Here is a 26724-nt window from a genome sequence, read left to right as displayed (position 1 = left end):
GCAGTATATGGGGATTTTCTTCCTCATTCATTACAATGTGCTATCAGCACATTGTAATGAAGGGGTTAAAACGAAATAGCCTCGGGTCTTCGGAAGACCCGAGGCTACCATGGAGACGGATCGCCGCCCCCCGATGACGTCACGGGGAGCGGCGATCCCAGGTAAGATGGCGGCGCCCATGCGCCGCTATCTGTTTGAGGCTGCCGGCAGCTTTGCCGGCAGCCCACGCTGTAAAAACACCCGCGATCGGTGCTAGCACCGATCGCGGATGTTACCGGTAAGCCTTTGCTGCAATATGCAGCAAAGACTTACCGGCTATGGAGAGGGCTCAGCCCGTGAGCCCTCTCCATGCAGCGCGACGCGACCGCCGCCGTGAATACACGGCGGGCGGTCGCGAACCGGTTAAACCCAAAAGCAGGTGTGGATGATAATGGGTGAGAACATATCATTGATAGGTGCTACTACTCTCTCTTTTTTTTTTTACTCCACTGCTGGTTTGGACATCAAAAACTGCATCAGAAAAATTAAACATGGAGATCTCCATTGAAGTAACTGGCCATATAGGGACAGTTTCATCATTCGGCAGATACCCAGAACCATATTCACTATTCCTCCTGCTTTCAGAGGGAGAAGTTATCCCACTTTATGACTATACATTAGGATACATTCTAACCCCTGATTGTAAGGATGGGTCAGGAATCCCCCCAACATATGCCTATAGTAGTCACAACATTGTGTGAATGTAGCCTTATTCTGATACCTTATAAAGATTGGCTGGAGTATTATAATGGCACTGCTACCTCCTGTGTCACCCCACTTTCTTATTGTTAAATAATGATAATCTTTATATAGTGCCATCAAACTCCATAGGGTTTTACACCAGGTTATTGATCTGTCTAAATTTGTTTTGTATAAGTAACCTATGATCTGTAAAGCTCTAGGGATTATGACACGTTGCTGTCCAGGGATGCACACAGGAAGTTCTTGCATCATATTCCACTCTGATGCAATGATTCCCATCCACTGCATGGTGCTTGGTCTGTGGGATCTGACCAGCACACAAGTTTGTTTCCATGAACCAAGCACCTTCATTTGCAGCTAGCCTTAAAAGACAAAAAAAATCAACAAAGGACCATAATGCATTTTGAGGGTTCAGTGTTTTTTATAACATAAAATACTGACAAGAAAACAATGTCAGTATAAAACTCAGTCTGGAAATTGTGCTAGTAAAAGATGGGAGTCTACACATAAACACGTATAGGCAATGATAAGTAGATGCACCAACATAACATGGTAATATGCTGATAGTACAGTGCACGGTCCAAAGCATCACAAGCAACCAAAAGCCTGTACTGCAGTATACTGTCTGTCACATGACTAATGGTACCTCTGATGAGGATCATTATGACTATTATAACCAGTCTGTGAGTAACTATTACCAAAGGTGAGCAAGTCAGCATATCTGTATGGTTAGTTATTATAGGTATCAATAAGTTCAGATTTCATTGTATCCAAACCTCTAAGAATATGCCACTAAAACTAAAATACAACCTGCACAAGGAAGCCCAAGAGATGTCAGTCTGGTGATTAATTATATCTGTCTCTAGACAGATATAGGCAGCAATGAAGCAAAAGTCCTTGAATCCGAGTAGTGCAGCAACTATAGAACATATCATGGCTAACACCATCAAAGGTTTGGAGAAATGTATAGACTTTCTATAATAACCAAACTAAATAGTGTTGGCCATGCATGGCCATTTACTCTCATATGTCAGCTATAAAAAAGGGATTTTTCTGCTGTAGCTTGGCACTATTAGTTTGATACACTAGGATCCAGTAGATCTATGCAGGGTTTCAGTAAGGTCTTACCCTGGCATTCTTCACCTCTGTTGGATAAATGCAGGGATCACAAGTTGAATAAATATGCCCTGTTAGTGGCATTTTCATAGTAGATCAATAAAGGAAGTTGCAGCAAATGGTCTATACCAAAACATCAGAAGCAGCGCTCTGTAATAATGTAAGGCTGGGTTCGCATCACATTCTTTGTATATGCTAAGTCTATACGTTGGGAAAGCGTCTGACGTATACACTTGACAAGTAGTGGCAGACAGAGGCATAGTTGTTGTCTCTCTGGCCACTAAACATACTATCCGTCACAAAATGCAGGATGAGAAGAAGTAGCAAGCGCCGACTTTCCAATGGACGGCTATATGGAGCGGATGCAGTTTATCGCATCTCTTCCCACAGCCATGCCGAGTGCTTACGTATCTCGGGAAGACCCAGTGATGTCACTGTCCATGTTAGGACAAGGCCCCATGAGGAAGGTTTGGTTTCCTGAAACGTGTCTGGGTGGACGCAGTGTGACACGGTTTGTTTGGGTAAGCATGCTTTACCAACTTATGCCACATCGAAGTTGTTACAACTGTGTAGATTAGCAGGTCACGTGGGATGTATGCATTATTCGTGGCTTAGAACTCTTTGAGCAAAAATAATTTTTGTATTATTATAAGCATTTGCTATTTAACTTGGATGTAAGATTACTATTTGCTGGTGCTGCAGGTTTCTGTGTATCACATTGTGCAAAGTTTTACCTGCTTAAACCCCCTAATGCAATGTAAGCAGGTCCTAGCGCAGTGAGGTGCCAACCAAAAGTTAAAGCAGTAACTTATTGCTCCCTGTTCAACAACTCTCAATCATACTGGCCTCCTGAGGACAGCAACACAGTAGAAAGATGGAAAATTTCCATCATTTTAGCTTCTTTCCAGTTTCCCTCTGTACACAGAGAATTGTGGGGCCAGCAGGAGGTCCTCCAAAAATAATTCGACCCTGTCTAATTCTCCCTCTTCCTACAGACCCAAGTAGCGAAGTCAGTATCAAAATATGACTGAAAGCAGCATCTTTTAAGTTCCTTGAAACTGCAGGAAGATTCTATGAGTCTTGGCTGGGGTGATGGGTGCCCACAAAAAGGGCTCTGAGTGCCACCTCTGGCACCTGTGCCATAGGTTCGCCACCACTGTCCTAGCGCTATCTCCAATGCAGCAGTGGAACCCTCCGATAACGGTAGCAGACACTGCTGCAAAGTACTATAGAAATGCCGGACCGTGCTATAATGAGCGGGCAGGATTAGGGGCGTGAAGCTCGGCAGTCATCGCCGGCCTATGGAGTCGGAGGGGCAGTCCGAGGTGCTGCCTCTTCCCCCCATGAATACTCTGGACCGCTTTGAGTCCGGTCTGGCATTTCTATTGTACTTCGCAGCAGTGTCTGCTAGCATTATCGGAGGGTTCCAATAATGCTAGCAGTGTAACACTACTGCATAGGAGATAGCGCTAGGAGCTGCTTACTTTAGCTTTTTTATGGGTGACAGGTCCTATTTAAGTAATTAAACATCTGTCTCAGAAGCCATTGGATGGGCTGTATTGGCTGCTTCCTCCCTTATCCATCATCAATAAAGACGGTAAAAGGTCTTGGGTTGATTTGAGGTGTGATATCTGCATATGGAAGATGTTGTGAACCCACAACGTGTGGTCAAATGAGCTCTCAATGGACGAGAAACAGACCACACTATTAATCAGATATACTTTCTGTTCACATTTAAATAAATGCAGAAAAGCTGATGTTTTACAGTATAGTTGGACAATGACCCAAAACATACTGAAAAAGCAACTAAGGACGTTTTTCAAAGGGTACTGTCACTCAATTAATGTTTGGTATTGTGTTGTTAGTGGTCCCAACATAATCCAACAATGTCTCCCAGGTACTTATGGAGTCCTCAAATCTATGTGTCCAAAGCCCCCAGATTATCCCCTCTGGTGTCCTCTCTCAGCACTAATAAGTAGGAGGACCCTCATTGCACTATCCACCCAGCAACCCCTAGTGCACTAATATGTTGCTATTGCACATGTCCTTTATTTGGTATAAGGAGTGTGCTGTGAATAGTGGACAGCCAGGCACCTAAGAAACTACATCACATGAACGTCCTGCACCTTCCATATGCTGCGACCATTTTGAGGGTACAGAGTGTCTGCAACATAAAACTGATGGCACAACCCAAGTCATTATACACCACCCAACATGCAAGTTTGCTGATATTGAAAAGAGGCCAACCTCCTAAAGGCAAAGAAATGCAATTTTCAGTCATGATTTTTTCCTGCTGAAGATAGCTGCAGTAAAGCCCTGGCAAAGCATTGCAAAGGAGGAAACGCAGCATCTGCTGATATTCATGGGTTACTGTTCATTTGTCCATTTATGCTTGAGCCCCATTAAATGAAATTTGTAGAAAATGGTTTCAACTCCTAAAAATCTTACAGAATAATTTTGTTCAACCACTTCAATTAAATCTGAAAATCTGCCACTTGGTTCCTTTCAAATTAGTGTGGAGCCATATCATAAAGATTGTGCCATTGGCATTCGCCAAAAATATAGATATAATTAATGTTCCGTACATCAACTCACCATATTATCTTCAGAATACTGTTCATAAGTAGAGATGCGGTAAGCAGAATGTGAAGGCCTGAAGAAGATATCACATGCTGTTGTCATTGCATTTTGGATAAATAGATTAGTTCTTGTAGTTTGGTCACATTTTTATAGGTAAAAGATCTATTTGATATTTTTTTGGTTCTTTTGAAAAAACTGGGAACTTTAAAGGCACATGTACACAAGGTGGATATGTTGCCATGTGCCACTACAGATCTCCGAAGTGAAAATTTAGTAGCATTTTTGATACTGGGGAGAAAATCTCACTCAAACACTACTGAAAGAAGGGCATTCTGCAGAACAATTCAGGATTTATCTGGAGCATGTCAGTTAATGGTGATGACTTTCACCAGAGATACCACATCTGAAAAAATAAGGTTATATATGTGGTCAGGCAGAGTCTCAGCAATCATACATGTTTCACCTACCTTGTGGATAGATTATGTATGAAAATTGTTATTCTAGGTGTAAATGCCTAAAGCAGTGACTGCAACCTTTTAGAGACCAAGTGCCTAAGCTACAGCCAAAAACCCACTTATTAATCACAAAATGCCAACACAGCAATTTAATCAGCAACTTACTGCTTCCTGCTCTCCCAGAGCTTTCAAATCGTATTGGCACATTGAGGACACCAATACCATTGAATGAAGAAGGGGAAATTCGAATGATCATTGTAGGTTCCCTCCAGGGTCCCCTTGAACAGGAAGTATCATGGAGCAGGAGCTCTAGTGATATTAAAATAGAGCAGCACATCCTGGATTGCAAGAGGATGCCATGAATCACTCAACCTGTCTGGTAAACTTGGCAGGGATGACGACTGGGTGCCCACAGATTTCCTCCTCTTTCCTATAGCATTATGCCACATAAAATGGGTGAGATTAAACATTCATCAGTCCATTTGGTATATCTAGTAACTAGACCCTCATCGACCTCTATCTGCCTGTCTCTTTGTTTTCTTAGTTTTGTCATAGCGCCGATTTTTCAGCACGCATACACAGGCAGACACCCCAGCAACTGTCTTGGGGAGGTCCGTCCCTTTCACCCACTTCTTCCTTTCTTTATCATATACTTGTACAGTTCTTGAGAAAGTAGTGTTCTCCCAGCTATATCCTCCCAGGATATAAATCTTATTGTCTAGAACAGCGACCCCAGATTCACTGTTAGGCTGAAGTAATGGAGCAACCTGTGTCCACTGATCACACTGGGGGCTGTAGCACTCCACTGCAAGGATGTCAAACCGTTCCATAGACTCCAAGTTGTCATCACTGCCTCCTATAGCATATATACTGTCATCAAGTGTGCACATACTGTGCCAGCCGCGAGCAATAGTCATAGGTCTCCTCTCCTCCCAAGCATCAGCTCGAGGGTCGTAGCACAGGAGGTTTTTCCTATAGGGTCCAATCTGATAATCGTGTCCTCCAGAGATGTAGACATAGTCTTTATGTACAGACCCAGCATGTCCATATGTGAATCTGAAATATAGAGATAGCATAAGAAATATTGTTTTCCTCTTCTATATATTTTTAATATCTACACAAAGCTGGACTGAGTATGGGCATACAGTGGTATGTCTAATGAGTAGCTTTCAAACCTTCCTTTCTTAACATGACTTCAGTGTGCCAGTGGCTTTAGATAGCCATGGGCCTCATGTCTGTCTTCTATGCATGGTGTCAATATATACCTGTCAGTTTTCCACTTACAGCATAATACACTGCATTATATAAGAGTACATGTACAATAAAAATAAAATCACAGTGAAAATCCCATGAAATGTATTTTTAAATCAAAAGAATGCAAATATAAGGACATCTACAGCAGTAGTAATACAATTATTATTATTATAATTATTCGTCATAGTAATAAATAAGAAAATAAAAGATGGGTGTCTTGAAATGCAATAATCCAAAACATCTTTAAAAAGTTTATTGTGCAAAATTAGTAACACTAAAGAATATTCAATAAAGTTGTCTATTATTATGTCAATTGTAGTAACATTTAATATATAAAATTAAAAATATATTATTTTATTTCCATTTGCCTTCAAAAAAAGTTAATATATGGGAAATTAGTTTTCTGGAATGCTGACATTGATGATCTATCTTTAGGAAACATGTAGCATTTTAGTTAATAGGAGCTAAGAAGTAGTAGCCCAGCTCAATGTCAGAGGGAGCCAAAAAGGTATGCAAGGGTAAAAATAGGGCCCAGACTATTAACTGAAGGGTTAATTATTTTGTAAATGTGTACATTGTATTACACAGTTGTTAGAACTGTAGCTATCCATCTTAATAGGCACTTGATTGCTGGTGCTCCTGCTTCTGAAGACCTCAAGGTGGCACTATGCCTGTTCATAAACAGGTAGTGTTATATCTAGTAAGGAACCCTAGATGGCGCTGTTACTAACTATCTACTGACATTGATTTGTAAATAGCAAAAGAATAATTTAACTATTGTATGCAACGCAGTTGCGGATTACATGTCCTAGGGGCCCTGGGATGTTCACATGACTAGGGGCCCTCAGCCTCCAAACCAGCATGTACATGGATGTTAGGACTTAAGTACTACTCTATATATCCTTAATCTTGTACTGTTCATAAAAGTAATGTAATGATTAACTTCAAACCTTCTCTTATAACCCATCTATTTAGGAAAGCCAATCACATTCCCTAAATGCATGAAACCGTCAAACCCGACTACCGTCCAGACCAGATCTCCCAGACAGTGTAGTAGATGTGGATGCTGCCCCTGGCCCGGCCTCTGTGCTCTGCAGCTGAACTCCCACTCATACTGTAAATACTTGTGTATAAGCCAAAGCTCCTAATTCCCCCCCCCCCCCCCCCAAAAAAAAGGGAAAAAAATGGGAAAAGTTATTGACATGCCCACCAGCAGCTGATGCGTCTCTTTAATGAAATGTCCACAGCAGGGCCCCCCTTTACAGAAATGTCTACAGTAGAGTCCCTCCCTCTTTGATGAATTTTCCACAGCAGATGCCCGCCTTTTAATTAAATTTCTACAGCAGTTTCCACCCTTTAAAGAATTGTCCACAGCAGATGCCCCCCATTAATGAAATGTCCACAGGCAGCAGGGCCATCTTAAAAATCTATATTTCTATACCTTTGGCTTCTTCGCCCTTGTCTTTTCCTTGCGGCTCAGTCTATTTCTCTACCTGCCTGTGCAGCACATAAACTATGAAGTAATGCGGCAGCAACACCGCCGTGTTACAGTGTATGTGCCCAGGCTGGAAGAGGAGAAGACGGGACCACGGTGCCAGGGAGAATAAGCCGGAATGCGAGTATGGATTTTTTTAGATTAATGGCGCATCTTCATATAGGGCCCGCGTATGGGGTGTGGGCCCCTCGCAAGCCAAAGGCCTTTATGAAGATCCGCCAGAAGCATGATACATGGAATGAGCAGATACAGGGCACCTTTAACCTTCCACCATATCTTTTTTTAATCAAGACAAGGAACAAAACAGTTAGATAATAAATAAATCCTCCATTTTATACATCTCTTATATCATAGAAGCACAATGCAGTGTCAGTAACTGCTGAGTAAGAAGAGGTTTAACTCCTTAATAACCAGGCCTGAAAAGGCTTTAAAGAGAACCTGTCATCAGCAATTTGCATAATAAACTACTACCAAAGTCAAGGAGACGAACAGTTTAACACTGAAGTCAAGGTGGGGAGCTCTGAACGCCTCCTCCTCTGTGACTGAAATCATTTATTGGAACTCTGAAGATCTGGTTAGTGATGTCTCTGGATGCTGGACCATCAATTACAGTGATGGGGGGTTTCTGAGGGCTTCAGTGTTAAAATCTCCGCTTCTTGACTTTATACAAGATATTTACATCTCACTTCAAAGTAGATTTTCTAGGTGATGCCACCACACTGGGTCATGAAAGTAACATGATCTGGAAGGTGTTCAGCTGCTTGACAACAGTGGTTTATTAATGGTCAATTTCTGCTGACAGGTTCCCTTTAATGACCTGGCATTTTATCCAAATTTTCGTACTTCTTGGTCTGAAGGCCATAACTTCTTCTTCGTGTGCTACCACAAACATTTTTGCTGTGTTTATTTCGTGACATATAGGACTAGTCAAAAGTTAATAAATGTTAAAAGGATTTTATTTTCATTTTTAGTTTTTTGGGAGTTAAAGTTACAAAAAGTAGATAAAAAGGCTTTTTGGAATGTGTGGTATTACTACATATATAGCAAATTTACCTGGGGAGTTCAGATACGTATGTCCAAGTATCAAGCTGTGGGCAGTAGACTTCCACTGATGACAGGGCGCCATTTTCATTCCTCCCACCAACTGCAACAAGTTTATCAGTCACTGCAGCTAAATAAAAATCTACACGGTGCTGATTCATGGAGGCCACCTGCGAAAGATGATTAAACGTGATATTCATGAAAAGCAGCTCAAAGTGGAAGTGGCTATTATGAAGCTAAGGCTTTACTAATTTTTTAATGTTTTTCAGGATTTTTCCTTGGTCTCAGGGAGGCTGAGACACTGTATAGGCCAATGATTTGAATTATATAAATCAGAGAACAGAACAAAAAAAGTGGACACTTTGAAGGAAACCTGTCATCAGGAACATAATTTTTAGCTGATGACAGGTTCCAATAGCCTTGGCAATGATGAGTTTTAAAATAATTGTCAGCATTATGAATGGTTCCAGTATTTTATAAAAGTACCCCCTCCATGCCTAAGTCAGCTAACGGCGACAAGTAATTCTCAGCACTCTCACTGCCATTGGTCGAGTACTGAGAATTGCTTGCGGTGGTTAGCATAGGCAGGGGCGTGAGCAGGTGGGTATTGGAGAATGAATCGAGGAGACGGGGACTCGGGACATTGTACTCTGCCACCCTGTTTTGTGTGGGTGGCAGGGAGAGGTGCAGCTACATGTACATAATTTGACCTTTGCAACACTGTCTCACCTGGATCCATTGACTCCAGCGGGGATCGTACCTGTAGAGCAAGTTGGATGCGGCATCCCCACCATTGTCTCTTGAGAAGCTTCCTCCAGCTACATAAACAAAGTTGCCTAGAGAAGTGACACAATGGTGACTCCTCCTTGCGGGAAGCTGTGTTTCGGACATCCACTGCTCCTTTTCGATGTCCAAATTGTAAACGTCATCACTCAACTCAAGACATTGCTCAGAAACCTCTCCACCTACAAAGAGAAGGCGCTCTGTTCCAAAACGTAAAGTGCTACGGATGTTATGGAGCAGGGGCTGTGCAGCAACGTTATTGTGGTAGTAGATGGCTTCTTCCACCAAACACTCACAGTTTGACTCTTTGGGGAGAAGAGAACATATAGCTGGCTTGACCTGATGTAAAAGATCACTCTTGGAGATCAACTGGAAACGGATGTTCTGCAGAACCTGATAAGAATGAGTCTCTCGTTGTGGACATTGAGTCAACCATTGTAGTGCAGACTGCAGAAGGTCATGCTCACTGTTGTGCTGCACCTGACTGCTCAGCAGATACTGGCACAGTTTCTGTAAAGGGATGTTGTGCAGGAAAGCAGTGGTAAAGCTAAAAGTGCTGTAACTGCGAAGGATAAAAGAGTCAATATAACAGCCCAAACGTTCCAAGCTATAGATGGAAGCCAATTCCTGAAGGTACAAATAATTATCCTCATTGACTTCATTCTCTAAATATTCACAGCAGAAGTCCACCACTTTCCAGATCTGTAGAAGGTGGGCAGTCTCCAGAACGTAATCAATATTCCCTCCGTCTAGGGTCAGATCACCAGTGTACAGAAAGTCGACAACAGCTTTAAGACCTATGAAGGAGGCTCCGACCAGTTCCACCTCCTTCTGGTGTGCCTCTTTCATGCCTATGGTGAACATGGAGTTGAAGTAGTCACTGCACGCTGACAGAAAGTTCCTATGGGCTGGCACTGTTTGATCATCAGCCACCAGTACAACATCACAGAAGTGTCCACTCTGCCTCTGATCATTGAGTCTCTGAAGGATGAAACAGGAGAGGTCGATCCATCGGTACAACTGTGTGAACAGAGAAAGAGTTTCTGTTTAAAGAAGACAACAATATCAGTTACAGTATGAAAACATTAGGTTTCCCACTACTGGAAATCCCATTGATCCTTAATTAAAAGTGAGCAGCACAGACTGTAACGCCAGAGGTAAGTAGATCACTTGAATAGGAAAAAGGTTGATCCAGCAACAGGAAAGATCACAAGTCCAATTTAGAAACGATGCTTAATGCTTTATTAAATTCTATAACTTGATAAAAACATAAAAACTTTACAAAAGCTTGCAGGTTCCAACGCATTTCAAACGCACAATGTGTCCTTAGTCATGGCTGCAGCAGAATTTAATAGAGCATTAAGCATTGCTTTTACATTGGACATGTGATATTTCTTGTTGCTCGGCGCTGGGGTCCTGGTTTCAAGTCCCATCCAGGTGAACATCTGCAAAGAGTTTGTATGTTCTCTCCATGTTTACGTGGGTTTCCTCCGGTTTCCTCCCACATTCCAAAACATACTGGTAGGTATGGTAGGGACTAATCTGGCAAGCTGTGTGTAGAGCTGCATAATCTGTAGGCACTATATAAATAAAGGAATTATTATTATTCAACCTTTTTCCTATTCTAGTATCATTAAGTAGATCACATGACTCTCAAAAACAAAAATTAGTAGACTGCTGGCTGGCTGAATTTTATCATGTGAAGTGGTGGGAGTCCGATACCTTACATGGCAGCCAGGATCCCATGGTCTCTCCCCAGCATACTGCCAAATCGCTCTTCCTAGCCACATCCTTCTCCCAGCACCTGGGTCCTAAAGTACTAAGTTACTAAAGGTACCAGAAGATGAACAATGTGCTAGCACCTGTAGAAAAGCTTGTTGGATGACACACTTCTAAGTGGTGCACAGGGGATCAGCAATGCTGAATGGTCCAAAGAGGAAGAAAGTCGTGGCGCACAGGTCTTGTCAGCTTCTTTTTATTTCATATTTCAGGATACAGCAGTAAACAGGACGCACTTCAGCCTATCCACACTACCCAGCTAAAAAGAAGCTGACGAGATCTGACGAGCAACTGACTGAGGAGGCTAATGGTTCATAGTTTATGGTGGACTGGTCAAATGATGGATACACTTCAAAAAATTTTAATTCAAGCAAAAACCAATAACATTACTGTATAATGAAAAGTTCTGAAACAATGAAAAAAGCAACATCATGGCACAGTAATGATTTGTCTAAAGTGAGACAAAAAATGGTGGTATAAGGAAGAGATACATGTTGTCTTAAATGTGTAGAATTATGTACCAAATCATACAGTGTATGTCTTTTTACTTCTTCTCTTGTCTGCTGGCTTCATCTAAAGTTATAAGAACACATGCAGCCCATGGAAACGGACCTGTATGTTTCTCCAATCTTACAGACGGTACACATACAGAACGGGACTCCTTTCATTTTACAGAAATATGATGCTAGTAGTCCCTGTCTGCCAGACGAACTGCAGCGCTGCCAATGTAATAGTTCTTAGAGTACCTGTGCGGAAGTTTGGCGTGCAGACAGGGACTCCTTGCATCATATTTCTGTATAATGAAAGAACTCCAGTCCTGTGCAATGTGTGAAATCAACATTCGTGTGCAGCCAGCCTTAACTTTAGACAGGATTCACAAGCATCCATACCTTTGAAGACTCGCTGATCTTGTGCGGTCTGGAAACTCTAGTTTGCTTTGAGCTTTCCATTTCTACTGAGCCAGTGTCCTAAAAGTAGAAAATTACTGGTCAGTGCAGCCTCCAGAAGATGTAAAACATTAGATACAAAGGTATAAAGGCCCCATACACATATATTAAATTGTTATGATATTATAAAAACCTTTGAGCAATTTTTCTTGACATGTGTAAATGTTTTATACAAAGTAAAACAAATTATTAGTAGTGTTCTGGAAAACAACGCCATGTCCAACCACACCACATTAACATTCTGTGAATGCTTCTGTGGTAAGAGTAAAATATATGATCATAATTTATTGCTTAAAGTCCTCCTTTCTTCCAAAATCAAATATAGAATCTGAATAGAGACAGACACCTGGCAGGAAGGGGGAGATGGGGACATGGAGTTCAAAGGCCTCAATGTAGAGTATGTTTGTGCAGAAAATGAGGCCATTCTCACCTTTCGGACCAATGGGCCTACATTTACTAGGGGCCGTGCGCCAATTTTCTTTTGGACTTTGCACATTCTTTTCAATGCAGACTGCTGGCACAGGTATTTAAGAAGTGTCCACGCCACATTTGTGTTGCATACAACCTTTTTGTGGCAAGGCTACACTAGTCATCGTGCATCGTTCCAACAGAAATGTGTCGGCCCATGTTAAAGGTGCACCAAAAAAAGTGGTGCACTCTGTTGGAGCAGTGCAGGGAGTGCCAGATTCATGCAGACCGAGCGGCAGAAATCCTGAATCTGGCGCCCCCTGCACATTACACAGGCAAACTGCATATAGTGCAGTTTGCATTGTTGTTAGTAAATGTGCCTCAATGGGACTCATTTACTAAGGGACAGAATGGCGCACTTTCGTTGGGTTTCCCGAATATTTCCGATATGCGCAAAATTGCCCCAGGATTTTGCCGCACGCGATCGGAGTTTGGCACATCGGCGCCAGCTTGCACGTGACAGAAATCGGGGGGTGTTGGTCGTCGGACAACATGATGGATTCGGACAAACCGCGGAATTTAAAAAAGATTTTGTGTCGCAAGATCAAGCACTCACATGCACCTGTAAGAAGCAGGTGAACTCCGGCGGACCTCGGCGCAGAAGCGACGGATGCAGGAACTCGGACGCACGATCTTAGTGAATTGCGTCGGACCCGAATCCACGTTGGACAACGCACCGCGGGATAGCGACAGGATCGGGTAAGTAAATCTGCCCCAAGGTGTCCTGTGCATAGTATAAAAGGAAGGTCTAATTATCTTGGTTGAGCTTCATTTCCGCCAAAAGTACAACAATTGAGACAAAGGAAATCATGTATTTCTTCATCACTTGGACATAATCCATAATTGTGAGCCCCCTAAAAGGATAGGGTCTGGTGGCTCTATCATCAATGCAAATTTTGAGTAGGTAGCCTCCAAAAACCCCACTAAATCACCTATCACATAACACCATTCCTGGACATAAACCTCCTGAAATGAGAGATAACAAGGCGCTAGTTGCTTAAAGGCAATTGCACCATTATACCATCCTTGTATCAAGATAGCAGGAGAACATCCTCTTCTCAGTAAAATCACAGTCGGGGTGGGAGCAAGCCCAAGAAATCCCCTTGGTCAGTCTTTTCAGGAATTCATCATCACATGAAGGGACCGTCCAGACAATCTTTCCACTGATTCTCCACAGCCAAATAACTGCTTCTGTTTATTAGTAAGGCTATTCATTTTTTTGTATGTATTGTATGTAGTTCTTGAAGCCATAGAACTTGAAGCCATCTGACAACTGTATGTTTTATTTTTGCACTGCACATCTGCGTATTAAAATTTTAAAACTGAATAAGTATCTGCTTGTAGCCTTAAAGAACTTAAAGAGATAGCATTACCATTATCTGTTTTCAATAATCTTATAGCTAATTGGATATAATTTGGGTTTCTAAATTGTTGAGTGATTTATGCAGACAGGAGCCTAATTGCCTTCTTTTTAGAAATTAATAAAAAAAGTGTAGGTGGTGGCAGTGAAGATTTCAGTGCAGGGGCTAAGGGAGTAACATTTTGACCAAAGGTGCCATCTTTGGTTGGGTGGGGGGCTTTATATACTAAAGTGTGAGGCTCTCTAGCATAAGTGCACCCCTTGATGTGACCTTAGAGCGAGAGCTGGCTTAGTAATGGGATATTTAATTTTTTTTTTACACTGTTAAGGCTTAAAGTGTTTGGTTTAAGAAATTATCCCTCCCAATCAAGGGCTGGAGAATACTTGAGAAGGATACTACACAGGCCACATGCACACATATTTGTCAGTCAATAAGCATAAGTGCAAAACAGTTCCGTCCCCCCTTTTTTTTCTTTTTTATCTTTTGATTGCAAGTTAAACCACTGCTAAGATGGCAGAGGTGTACAGAAAGAGATGCAAGGCTGATCTGCTGACTCTCTGTGCGGAGAGAGGTATAGAACCAACAGGCAATCTCCATCAGCTCCATAGAGATGAATGCAGCAAAACGGACAAGCTCACCTCGGGGTATGACCTCGGGGAATTCTAGTGATCTGTGGGAAAACCCCTGTAAAGACAAAGCACTAGAGGCGTTTGTAGCCTTACCCGCCTCTATGGAGTATGATTATGAGCAAAGAGGCTCTAAAACAGTGTTTTAATCTCACCCTAGAGATATAGCGGGAGCATTTTCAGACCGTCAGGTCCCAGCTGATATGTAAATGATCGGTTATTCCTAAACATTTATCTAATGTTTTCTTCTCATCAAGATGAGTAAAATCCTTCTGTCAGGGTTATGCTCCAAACATATTGTTGTGTTCACGGTTGCTGTGGGAACCCTAGGATGACTGTAGCATTGCCAAGAATGACGGACCTCTCTGAGGTAACCTGTGCTGCCCCACAGAACCCCATGGCTGGATGTCGGTGGGAGTTAGCCCTCATACTGCACGAATATCATGTGATATGTAATATTGTGTAGAAATAGAAGGTACTGTACTGTATATAAGAGTACTGTATGTAAGAGTACGGGTAGTGTAGTTCCAGGCGCCCGCCAGCAGATGGCGCTAAATACTTGTAATAAATACATACCGGCCTAGTATTCGGTATATTATTGTGCACAGTGTAAACACTGCGGGGTGCCGGGGCCCCCAGTAACATAGAGCAGAACACATGTCCCATGGACGACTCTCTGTGCATGATGATTTACTAGTGACCACAACTCCTTATATTCCCATAGTAATCCTTCCAGAAGCCACATACACATACAGTACCCCCATCCATCACTGCAGTGCCCCCTACCTGCTGCTCAGGGGTCCCTCATCTTCCTCCTGATCCAGGGCATGCAGACCCCTCCCCCACGACAGGCGCAGGCACAGGGGGTCACGGGCATAACATGGGGTGACTAGAAAGGGGGTGCAGTGTTGGGGGACACCTGTGTCTCATAGCATCAGCATATCCCAGTAATGCATTGCAGCTCGGCAGACACCGTACAGGAAGCAGATGAAACCATTGCACTGCACGGGGAGAGCCCTGGAGGTTTTCTTTTTTTTTTACAGGCAGGAGGCTCCTCCCCCTTTTTGCAGAAGAAAAAGAATGAGCTGCCCCATCCCCAGGCTGGGAACACAGGGGTTAAGCGGCTGCTGAGCTCTACTCACTGGAGCATCTGCTGTGCCACCAACCTGCCCTGAGCTGTATTAGAGGAATTACCGGGGGCACTTGTGTCCATCTCCTCTTCTGGGTCTGTCACACAACTTGCAGTAGCCCCCAGCATGGCAACTAAGATTGACAAGGAATCGTGCAGAGAAGCTTACAATCTGGTCAGAGATGACACCAATGGCATTAGCTGGTGAGTGTTACAGGAATCATGGACCCTCTCGAACCTTGTGCAACTTTTACATTGTGTGCAGCAGTGTTCTACTTGTGCATTGTCTGAAGAGCTTACACTCTCATAGTAACCCTATCATCTGCTGTGTTATTTGTGACTTGCTCATGCCTATAGTGGCAGAGCTGTGTGTAGTCCTAGCTTATTCTGATACCTTTGTATAACACATCCATATGGTTTTCTCTGTATGTTAAAGGGTCACTTTTAAATACGATGGATCCATTATCGTCCCTGGAGAGCAAGGGTCCAGCTATGAAGAGTTTGTGACCACCTGCACAGGTAAGGGGGCTCTTTTCCTAGCCCACATTGTGTCCTGCAGCCAGAGTATATGCATCACCTGCGGCCAGGTATCTGGAATGTGGGGATATGATAATGTGCAGGACTTGTTCAGCCCTGCCCTGACTGCTGGAGATCAGCAAATATAACCTTTACATATCATTTTGTGTCAGATGTTATATTATACATTGATACAGTGTACATGTAATATTACATAGAAGGGTGAATTATACAGGGTGTACAGTATACAGGGCCAGAGATAATATACTGCATGCATAGACAGATGTATTATTATACAGTAACATACAGGATGTGTTATAAAGTAGGATAGATGTGTTTGTATCCAGTGAATTATATACAGTATACAGGGCATGTTGTGTTACTATATAGTAACTTCTTTATAACGGAGAAAACAGGGCCAGATGCATTATTACACATTCATTTATTCTGCATTGTATTCTATATTATACCTAATCTATTGTATAGTAACATATTATTTAATATACAAGACCAAATGTATTACTATACTGTAATGTAAATACATTATATAATTGTACATTACCTTACTGAATATATTATATAGTACGTCTATATATGTCTATTTCCTATTTTTCTTTCTGTTCTATATCTCTGATAAGGAATGAAGTATAATTTCCATACATGTATTTAATTTCATCTGAATTGTGTATTGCCTTGTGGGTGATGGCTGTGACTGTTTATGTATAACTGTAAGTCCCAGCATGTCATATGACAGAAGCTGGGATAATCAGCATCTATCAATACTTCACGTACCTTTAAAAAATTCTGATTTATTGCAGGAAACCAAAGAGTTATGCAACACATTCTTCTAGCTATAAAGATATCCCTGCAGGCATTATTCTGTATCCTCCTCCAATAGGGTGTGACTGCTTTTGCAACTAAAAAATGTATTTGTGTAATTCAACCAATGAAGTGACAAATGCATTTTGTAATTAATTATATACCTACGGTATATGAAGTTATAACTGTATACTATATAACTACATACAGTTTCACTTCTAGATTCTTTTATTTCCTTCTGAGCCGAATAGCAGCTAGGTTCTGTTGACAAGTGTCATTCATTCAGTGGCAGAAGTTGGTGAAGGTTGATCCACTGCAAATCTAAGCTGTCATCTAAGCTAAATTTTGCAACCATGATAGATAGATAGCTATAGCACATACCCTGTCAAATTGAGTTTTGCTAAATCTTAATATATATGTATCTACTGTATATATAAGAGAGAGAGAGATAGGTAGATATATATTAAGATAAAGATTAGAGTAAGATTTTCTCCAATTCCCTATTCTTACTCTGACTGCGTCCATGTCCTTATTCGTTGATGTGGAAAAAGTATAATTTGTCTGATAATTAATTTCAGGTTGCACTTGAACATTCCCATTACCGTTGTGCTAAATTAAATCCTATCCAAGGATATCCAGAAATTCTCTCAAGTGACAGGCAGCTTTAATGCAACCTTAGGTTACTGCTCCTAAAGATACAGTTGTTGGAATAAATTGCTTTCTGCTTTTATGTTCGCTGAGGAAAACTGAAAAGGGTCATGGCACTATCTCTCTGCCCCAGCCAGTTACCTTGCAGCCAGACACAGGACAGTGAGGAGGAAGAGATGACACACAGTAGAACACAAAGAAATACATTTTTAGCATGAATCTTTAATAAGAGACAATATACAATTAAAGAAAAGAAGAAGGAGAAAGTGTTGTGTGTTTAGTGCTTGACAAGTTACATGTAGAATCAATATTCCAAGTTTAATAGGGGTGAGGCCGGCTGCACAGACATGCTCTGTGTGTGGAATCGGGAACGTGTGCTTGTCAGATTCCATGGACAGAACATCACGTGATTTCATTAACCTGATGGGGCAGATTTACTTACCCGGTCTCGTCGCGATCCCGCGGTGCTTTGTCCGACGAGGATTCGGAGCTGCTGCGATTCACTAAGATTGTGCGCCCGAGTTCCTGCATCCGTCACTTCTGCGCCGAGGTCCGCCAGAGTTCACCTTCTTCTTCCTGGTGTGAGTGCATGTCTTGCGACACAATTTCGTTTTTAAATTCCACGGTTTGTCCGAATCCATCGGGTTATCCGACGGCCACGCCCCCGATTTCTGACGCATGCAAGCCCGCGCCAATGCACCACAATCGGATCGCGTGTGCCAAAAAACCGGGGCAAATCAGCGCCAAATGGGAAAAATCGCAGAAAACCCAGCGAAAGTGCAGCCTTCGGACCGGCAATGTGCCCCGATGTATTTTTTCATTTGGTTTTAAATGTGATGTCTGAATGTGCCCATACTGTAAATCAAGCAGTGGGGTGCTCTACATAACTTACAATAGTCATCAGTTCGCCGTTATGTCACTCTGTATCCTTCTCCCCTTCCATCTCCATTGACAGCCATGGGCAAAAATTAACTTAACCTTTCTTTGAAGCTGAAGATCCACATTTTGGATACCCATCCTATCAGCTAATTCGCAGTGAATGGACAACTTGGAAAGATGGGGTGAGGTGTAAAGGTGTCTGCTAACGATATGTGATAAAATACAACCTAATAAGGAGGTAAATTCACTAATCTCTGCCAGTTCTTGAAACATAGGAAGGCCAGATCCACAATGACAAACATACCTGATGGATAATTATGGCACTGTCACCATGTAATTGTGGTATTCCCCCCAGAGACCACAGCTACAAGAGGCTGAACATGTTTATCTGCTGTGTTTGGACAGAAATATCACCTGTTCCTCACAGAAAACATATTCATTGTCTTCATCCAGTGGCAGTGGTGGCTCCACCTCGCCCCTTTCTTTCCCCGTATTTGCTGATGTAAAGTGATTGAATTTCGCTCTGATATTTGGATTTTGCAACAAGTTCTTTTAGACTCATAGCCGAAGGGAGGGATTACAAGAGCGGCCATAACAATGGCTCTCTAATGATGCAGGGTCAAGGAAGTAACCACATCCTATGGCTTTATAACTGTTGTGACACAAACTGTTACTTCATTTTTTGGATATTGCCGGCAGGTGACACGCTCTGACATGCTCCAGGTCCACACGGGCCGCTCCCTGACATTCCTCCATTTCTCATCCAGCTTTCATACAGATTAATGGAAAAAGTGCAGATACTTGATTAGCATATAATGCTAAGAGTGGCTACGGCTAAAAAAACAACCTGGTGTGCATTTGCATAAGTATGCTTTTCTCTGTCGCTGGTTATTCAACTTATTTTAGCTTTATAGTTTTTTAAGACATGGTTGTTTGAATGGGTCAATCAGGAGGACAGAAATGGGACTCAATGTCCCCTCCCCTGCCAATTCCTGTTGCTTAAAAGACTGTGTTGCAAAACCTTAATCTGTTCTTCATACTGTCTAATAAGCTAAATAGACGCTATATTTCTGCCTCCCAGCTGGTGGTTGTCTAGTGTGTGAACTGTCCATTTGCACAATTTAAAGGGTTTTTGTAGCAAAAATAAGTAACAACTGTCTCCTGGATAGGTATTTAATGCTGTATTACTGATGGTACAACCAGAAGCACTCCCAAATCTTCTCAGAATAAATAACCTTGGTCCCCTGTTACCCCCAGAGAGCATAACTACAGCTAGTAGGAGTCAGAATGGAGCATGGGCTACGCAGATGTCAACCTATTCAAAGTCTATACTGATAGAAACAGCAAAGCATAGAACAGCTCTCACCAATATAACATTTCACACACAATAAACGATAAAAACAATAAATGAAAAACAATAAACAATATAAGGCTTGGATTACACAGTGAAATTTTGCAACTCTCGGTTATAGCTGCAGTCCAAATTAATCGATTGAGTTGTATGCAATCTTCTGGGCTGCAGATGTCACTTAATAATTAAAAGCAATAAAAAGCACTACAAAAAGTGCTGTATAGCGCAGGCCTTAATTCTTACCATTTCGTATCAGTCCTTCACTTTTTAAGCACATTGCAAAATGCTTCATTTTAAAAACACGTTTTGCATGTTACCATGCGTTTCGATGGCTCCAATCTGTTCTTCATTTCTGGAAGTGTAAGCAGCCGTGGTAACATTTTAATAGATGCCTGAAATAAAGAAAAATTCAAACCACCCAAACGCATGTGTTTTACAACATGTTTAAAAAAGCACCATGTGGTGACCGCAACCTAACTGTCACTCCAGGTTTTGCCTTGCAGGTGAAATCTCTGTAGGATAAATGCTCTAATATCTCCCATCCCTGTGATTTTTGCATCCCAAAAGAGTGTGTATCCTAACCAATCATAATGTACTAAACCAACAGCATAAAAATTGTTAAGCAGCTCCTAGAAGCATATCAGCAGTTCCTCTCTAAATATATACCAGTATGTATAATACAGCAGAAAGTGTTGTAACAATATTTACCTTCCCCAAATATTCTGTCGCAGTTGCTGGTTTTTCTGCTGACACTTCCTGGCTCTAAGTCAGTGAAACTCTTCCTGTAGACCTCTGCAGGCCCGGGAATAGAATGACCAGGGTCAATGTCTATCTATCTGTAGAGGAAATTCTGTGAATTGCTGCTTATCTGATAAGGTCATATACCATATCTATACATGTTCACCAACCTATTTTATCTTACATCATGTCTTCTGTAGTCACATCTACATCTCTGGAACATATCTTGCTGGTTGTCCTGGAGGCAAAGCGTAGTTTTTAGATATTCTGCAGCTTGTCATGTCCTGATCACTCATTGATTAGGATTATTATGCATATTAAATTGTCATCTTGTATACAGCAGATATTGAGAGGTGGTTGGAGGCTATAGCTCACACATTGGTGGTCATGGAGCACAGTCTACTAAAGCCACAGATCACACAGGATTTCCTTCAAGGACATATCCTCATGCTGACCTTTCCGTTCTGGGGTTATCATCTCCTTACCGATAATCTTTCTCATGTGACCATGTCTTAAAAACCAACATTTTTATTTTTTCTTGTGTACGCAATGTTGCAAAATGGTACAATTTTTGATCCTTTTACCGATTACTTATAAGCACAAACCAACGTCCATTGTCAAGAAGTTCCTTGTTGTTGCTGTTTGTTACCAATAGCAACTGTGAGAGGGGGGACAGGTGTCAGCTTTTAAAATGGCCTTATTCATTGTCAGCAAGCAGAGATACTGAAAATGGTAAAGAATTAGAATAGTTAAAAAGTGGCATAAGCTCCGACTGAACAATGATTCAACTTCCAGAGTAGCTTTTCTGCAACTTGAGAGAGACTTCTTAGGAGCTGATACAAGATTTCTCAGTGATGTAATCTTCCTCTCCTCCTCCCCTGTCCAGGGGGGAGGGAGTGTGGGGATTTCTGGATCTTCATTGTCCATTTAGTGAATGGTGTTGTTTTGCTGTTCGTTGTAAGCAGGTGATCCGTGATCATCTCTCCTGATTACTGCATTGAATGTAATAGAACCCAGTAAGAGAATCCAGTTTTCTAAAAAAAAACTCATTCAAAGTTAAGTTCACATCTGACACTTTTCCTTACCTGATGTTATTGCAATGAAACGGCCCCAATCCATGTTCTACAGCTGTAGTTCTTTGTATATTCAATTCTTGACAACTGATGGGATTGATAACCATCACTGGTGACAAAACTGTTGCTCTGCAGCCTGAACTTCCGAGGCCTTGTCTTTGCCAGTCGAGCTGCAGGCCTCACTAGATTGGGCACAGTGTTGGGTGGGGGATAGGATTTGCTCATTCCTGTCTCTACATTTCTCTACTATAACCCATGAAATGTTAGAGTAGCAGTTACAAGGTGCTAGAACTGTCACATGAGACCTTGTGATTCTATCTAGAGGAAACAATTAACAGTAATGTACAATGGTGCTGAATTTTATTCTGCTGGTCACTGTGACCCTGAACAAGCGTCCTCTGCTTAGGAAGAAAGAATCCATTGCTTAATCTCTTTCTCGGAAAGCTGAGTGACAACAGGTGCTGAAGTGCTAACAGTTTTCAATTAAAGTCTTCCCTATTTCACAAATCATATTGGCCATATTGGTTCTAATCTGGTTTCCATGGTGGTCATGTATCTTTTTCCCCTTCTTTTTCTCTTATATTTTCACCCAACAAAGTTTTCCAACGACTGAGTTTTCCAGTGTTGTGACTAATATATCTTGAATCCAGATGTTGACATTTGAAAAAATTGCTAATTCTTGCACAGTGGCGGCAAAATGTTACAAATGTTTGCTCAAAAAAACTCCACAGAAAGAAGATTAGAACCCTTGCTCACAACATCTGAGAGACATAGATGCCCAATTTATCACCCTCTACGATAACTCAATCAAGTCCAAACCAAAAAGACAGGCGCAAATATCCAGACTCAAGATATATGAACCCCCCCCCCCCTTTAAGATTTTTATTTGCTAAAATTGTTTGATTTTGGTAAAAGAATTTTTATAGTCAATGATATTGTATTTTACTCTATTCCTCAGTAAGTACCTTACTTTCTGCAAATTCCTGAATAATCATTCTGTTTGTCATGAAGTGACATATTGTTCAGGGAGCTTTATTGTTTAGTAGGCCAAGGGGAACTATGATGGCAGTCATATAGTCACTCTGTATTTCCACGCTGAGTAGACTGCTAGATGCAGAACATACTCTTGTGATGTAGACAATGTAATGGATCACACGTGATTTCACCATCTCCATCTTCTCCTGGTTACAGATGACATTCGTCAGTTTGCCTACATTAGGTTCACCACTGGGGATGCATTGAGCAAGAGGGTGAAATTTGCCTTAATCACCTGGATTGGTGAAGATGTCAGTGGACTTCAAAGAGCCAAGATCGGAACAGACAAGACCCTGGTGAAAGATGTTGTCCAAGTATGTATACTTATAGCTTATGAGCTCCACATGTGGCTGATACTACTGAAAAGATATGATTCATCATCACCTCTTGTGGGGTTATAGAGATCAGAGGTGAAAATTTTTACAATATTACTATTTGCATGGCTGGGACAACTGCTCCACACAGGAAGCCTCAGGTTTGGCTTACAGGCTGTCAGAATCAAGGGTAGTGGACCCACTGTACCACCGGGAGCAATGACGCAAGCTGACATCTGGGAGCGAGTGGCACACGATTTTTACCAGATACCACCAGGTGGCTCCATAGGCACGACTTTGCTTGCATGGGCGGCCAAGGCAAGGTACAGAATTGTGAGGCAGATTCGTGGGCGGGGACAGGTAGGAGGTCAGGACAGGCAGCACGGGATCAACGTCAATGGCAGAGCAGAAGGTCAAGGCTGGCAGCAGAGGAACGTAGTCTGGAACGGAACCAGGTTCACAACGGGAAATCACAATAAAAGCACAGGACATGAGGAAAAAGTTTTCTCTAGGGCATGAGACACAAAGATCCGGCAGGGGACACAGGAAGGGGGCAGATATTTAACAAGTAAGAGTGTGCGCCCTAGGAGGACACGCGCGTCGGAGCGTGGAGACTGCCGAGGACAGGTGAGAAAAGCTGCTGCTGGTGTGGACCGGGGACATGGATCACAGGAACACCCATGACACAGGCGCAGTAAGAAGATGACTACAAGCGTCCCTATGAGCCATGTGACCACCATATGCTGCGCTCCAGTTTGACGTCTTCAGCCGTAGGTCACTTTGGGTGGGTAGAGGAGGACGGATTTATAATGAAACCTCTCTGTATGGAGCACAAGTCAATAGCAACCACTGTTCAGATGTGAACAAACAGGCATCTGTGCTGTGCCTTCTAAGGGGGGCTAATTGTTATGTTGCATTCTAATCTTTAATGTGTTTTGTTCACACACTGAGATATTCTTATCAGGATTAAACAGGTTGAGAACCTATTTTTATAGGTATAAAAATAGTGAACTGTGGCCCTTGTGGGTGGATGTGGTGCATGCCCCAACCTATATTTCATGTCACAATGTAGGTGTTTTGCCATTAATTTAATGTAATGCACATCTTACAAGTTGTGGCACTCTTATAAACGGAATGTATGAATGAAGACCACTTATTTCAATGTTCATCAAGCTTAACCTGTGTGTGCTGAATTGTTCTGTAACTCTCTGATGTTACCTCTCATCATCTGTACCGAATAGCAGTGGCCTATGACCTGTGATTCAGGGCATGATCAGTTAATATTATGACAACGATGGATAAAGAAGGTGGATAATGTGAATTTCTCTTAATGGGAACCCGTCACCAGGGACCTCATTTTCACTAAAGACAGGTTACAGAAGCCCATTACAGCTGCATTGAAAATATACCTTTCTGGTTTCCATAAGAATTTGCATTACAATATAATTGTGTGTTATAACTTTCCTTGCACCCTGACAAACTCCTCTGAGACGTCCCAGGGTTTGGGCTTTGGTTTGGATGCATTTCAAAAAACATGTAACTTGTCTGTGCTGCAGACTGCTCAGCTCTTGGCCCCCACCTTTGTGCTCCTGTGCAGCTCCTCCCTCCTGCTCCTTCACAGAGGTCACAGCCTGGTGAGCTGACATCCGTGGGGGAGGAGCTGTACAGGTGCACAAAGGTGGGGGCTAAGAGCTGAGCAGTCTGCAGTACAGACAAGTCACATGTTTTTTTTTTTAAATGCATCGGAATCAAAGCCCAACCGGTTGGACTGCACAGAGGCTTCTGTCAAGGTGCAAGGTAGGTTATAACACAAACTTATATTGTAATGTAATTGCTTAGATAAAGCAGAAAGATATACCGTATTTGCAATGCAGCTGTAGTGGGCTTTTGCAGCCTTTCTTTAGTGAAAATTAGGTCCCTGGTGACAGGTTCCCTTTAAGTCAATACTTAAAAAAAATAAGAATTGTTTTCAATTTCTTTTTCTTAGAACTTTGCCAAAGAACTGGTAATCACAGATCACAAAGACTTGGATGAGAACTACATTAAGGGGGAGCTGAAGAAGGCTGGAGGTGCCAACTACGATGCCCAGACAGAATAAGCTGTGGGGGAGGTCGTCTTAAAGAAAACAACTGGAAACTATGATAAGAACTGGTTATTTCTTTGCATAAACCTCTCCCTTTTTTGCTGTCCAGTCCAGCCTCCATTGCACGGTACCTCCAGTGATGATGCTATCACGCCAGCCATTCTAATTGCTCTGAAGGCATGTGCCCTGTTTTTGGTCAGTTTCTGCTCAACTTACTTTCCCATTTACATAGGTTCCAACACCAGCCAAGTTGTTGATTAGTGGTTGTAGACAGCACCGCTGGGGGTTTACCATGTGAAGCATCTCAGATCACATATCCTCCCCCAGCATTATCGCCCCTTGTATGTTGTAGATTTCTGAATGGCAGACATCCTTCTAAGTCTGTGCATAAAGGATCCAAGTTGTGTGTAAACAATCCGTGATCTACAAAAGATTTTCTACAATGGCAATGTCCAGCATTTAAATGTATTCCTAAACCTGTCTCATATTCCACCCATTGGGGACAGTATTATAATTGTAGAACTTAGTCACCTGTATTCCCACTACTTATACAGTGTAGGAGGTGGCCCTATACTCAAGAAAGTTATTTGTAATATGAAATCTATGTGGCAATGCTACAGGAGGGACGTTGCAGATACATAGGGGGCAGTAAATCAGATATGACTGGAGAACTTTTTTTTACTTATAAACATTCCAGCAATGATAAAACAAACCATCTGTTCATTGCTTGTACATCATAAGGATTGACCCGAGTTACCCTACATTTTGCAGCCAATGTTCACTATCATACTATCTGGCACATATCACGATACAAGACCCAAACCATGCAAAAAGTTAAAAGACGCTAGTGTTATTTTGTAGGCTGGTGATGGTTTGGCTTTTGAAATGAACTGGAATCTGCTGCCATTTCTTGTTTACGCAAAAAAAAGCCACAAATACGATTCATGTTTTAAATAGTCAAATATTTAGGTTTTTAAAATTGTCTTTATTTCTTGACCCCAGAATGTGAATTATCTGGGTAAATGAAACCTTAATCCATGTGAACTGGATGGCAGAAATGCATCACTGCTCAGAAAAACCACTTGAATAAAAAAAACTTTTTGTATCCATAATGTGTTGATTTGTATTTTTTTGAAGTTAGGGTGACAAGTATAAGTTGTTCTGGTCTTAGCTGTTGCAATTTTGTAGTCATAATGGAATACAATAGAAGCATTAATATATCCATTAGCTATACTTGTATTATATGGTATGTTGTGCTCATGACTATATAATGTATTCAATTAAATTGAATGTAATGTATAATAGTACAGGCAGTCCCCGGGTTACATACAAGATGGGGTCTGCAGGTTTGTTCTTAAGTTGAGTTTGTATGTAAGTTGGGACTGTATATTTTATCATTGTAATCCCAGCCAGAACTTTTTTTTTGTCTCTGTGACAATTGGATTTTAAAAATCTTGGGTTGTCATAAGAATCAATATTAACACTAAAGCTTC

General features: G+C 41.8%; 2 protein-coding genes across 3 annotated transcripts; one reads left to right on the top strand and one right to left on the bottom strand.

Annotated features, from left to right (window-relative positions):
• Positions 1–1152: 1152 nt before the first annotated feature.
• On the bottom strand, positions 1153–15664 carry KLHL36 (kelch like family member 36). 2 transcript variants are annotated; one of them, XM_072117036.1, is made up of 5 exons: positions 15433–15664; positions 12135–12212; positions 9412–10485; positions 8695–8852; positions 1153–5948 (listed from the first exon to the last, which is right to left on the bottom strand). In XM_072117036.1, the coding sequence occupies exons 2-5, from the start codon at positions 12192–12194 to the stop codon at positions 5399–5401; spliced, it is 1842 nt and encodes a 613-aa protein (XP_071973137.1). In that variant the 5' UTR covers positions 12195–12212; positions 15433–15664; the 3' UTR covers positions 1153–5398. The 2 variants fall into 2 exon arrangements, with proteins under 2 accessions (XP_071973137.1, XP_071973139.1); XM_072117038.1 differs by lacking the exon at positions 15433–15664 and adding an exon at positions 13216–13323.
• A 29-nt stretch (positions 15665–15693) lies between these two features.
• COTL1 (coactosin like F-actin binding protein 1) lies at positions 15694–26343 on the top strand. The gene is made up of 4 exons (XM_072117039.1): positions 15694–15979; positions 16212–16294; positions 22991–23148; positions 25136–26343. Exons 1-4 carry the CDS (start codon positions 15903–15905, stop codon positions 25244–25246), a joined length of 429 nt encoding a protein of 142 aa, XP_071973140.1. The 5' UTR covers positions 15694–15902; the 3' UTR covers positions 25247–26343.
• The last annotated feature ends 381 nt before the right edge of the window (positions 26344–26724 follow it).

Source organism: Engystomops pustulosus, chromosome 7, assembly GCF_040894005.1.
Source record: "Engystomops pustulosus chromosome 7, aEngPut4.maternal, whole genome shotgun sequence".
In the NCBI taxonomy this organism is placed as follows: domain Eukaryota; kingdom Metazoa; phylum Chordata; class Amphibia; order Anura; family Leptodactylidae; genus Engystomops; species Engystomops pustulosus.
This window is presented reverse-complemented; position numbering and strand designations above follow the sequence as displayed.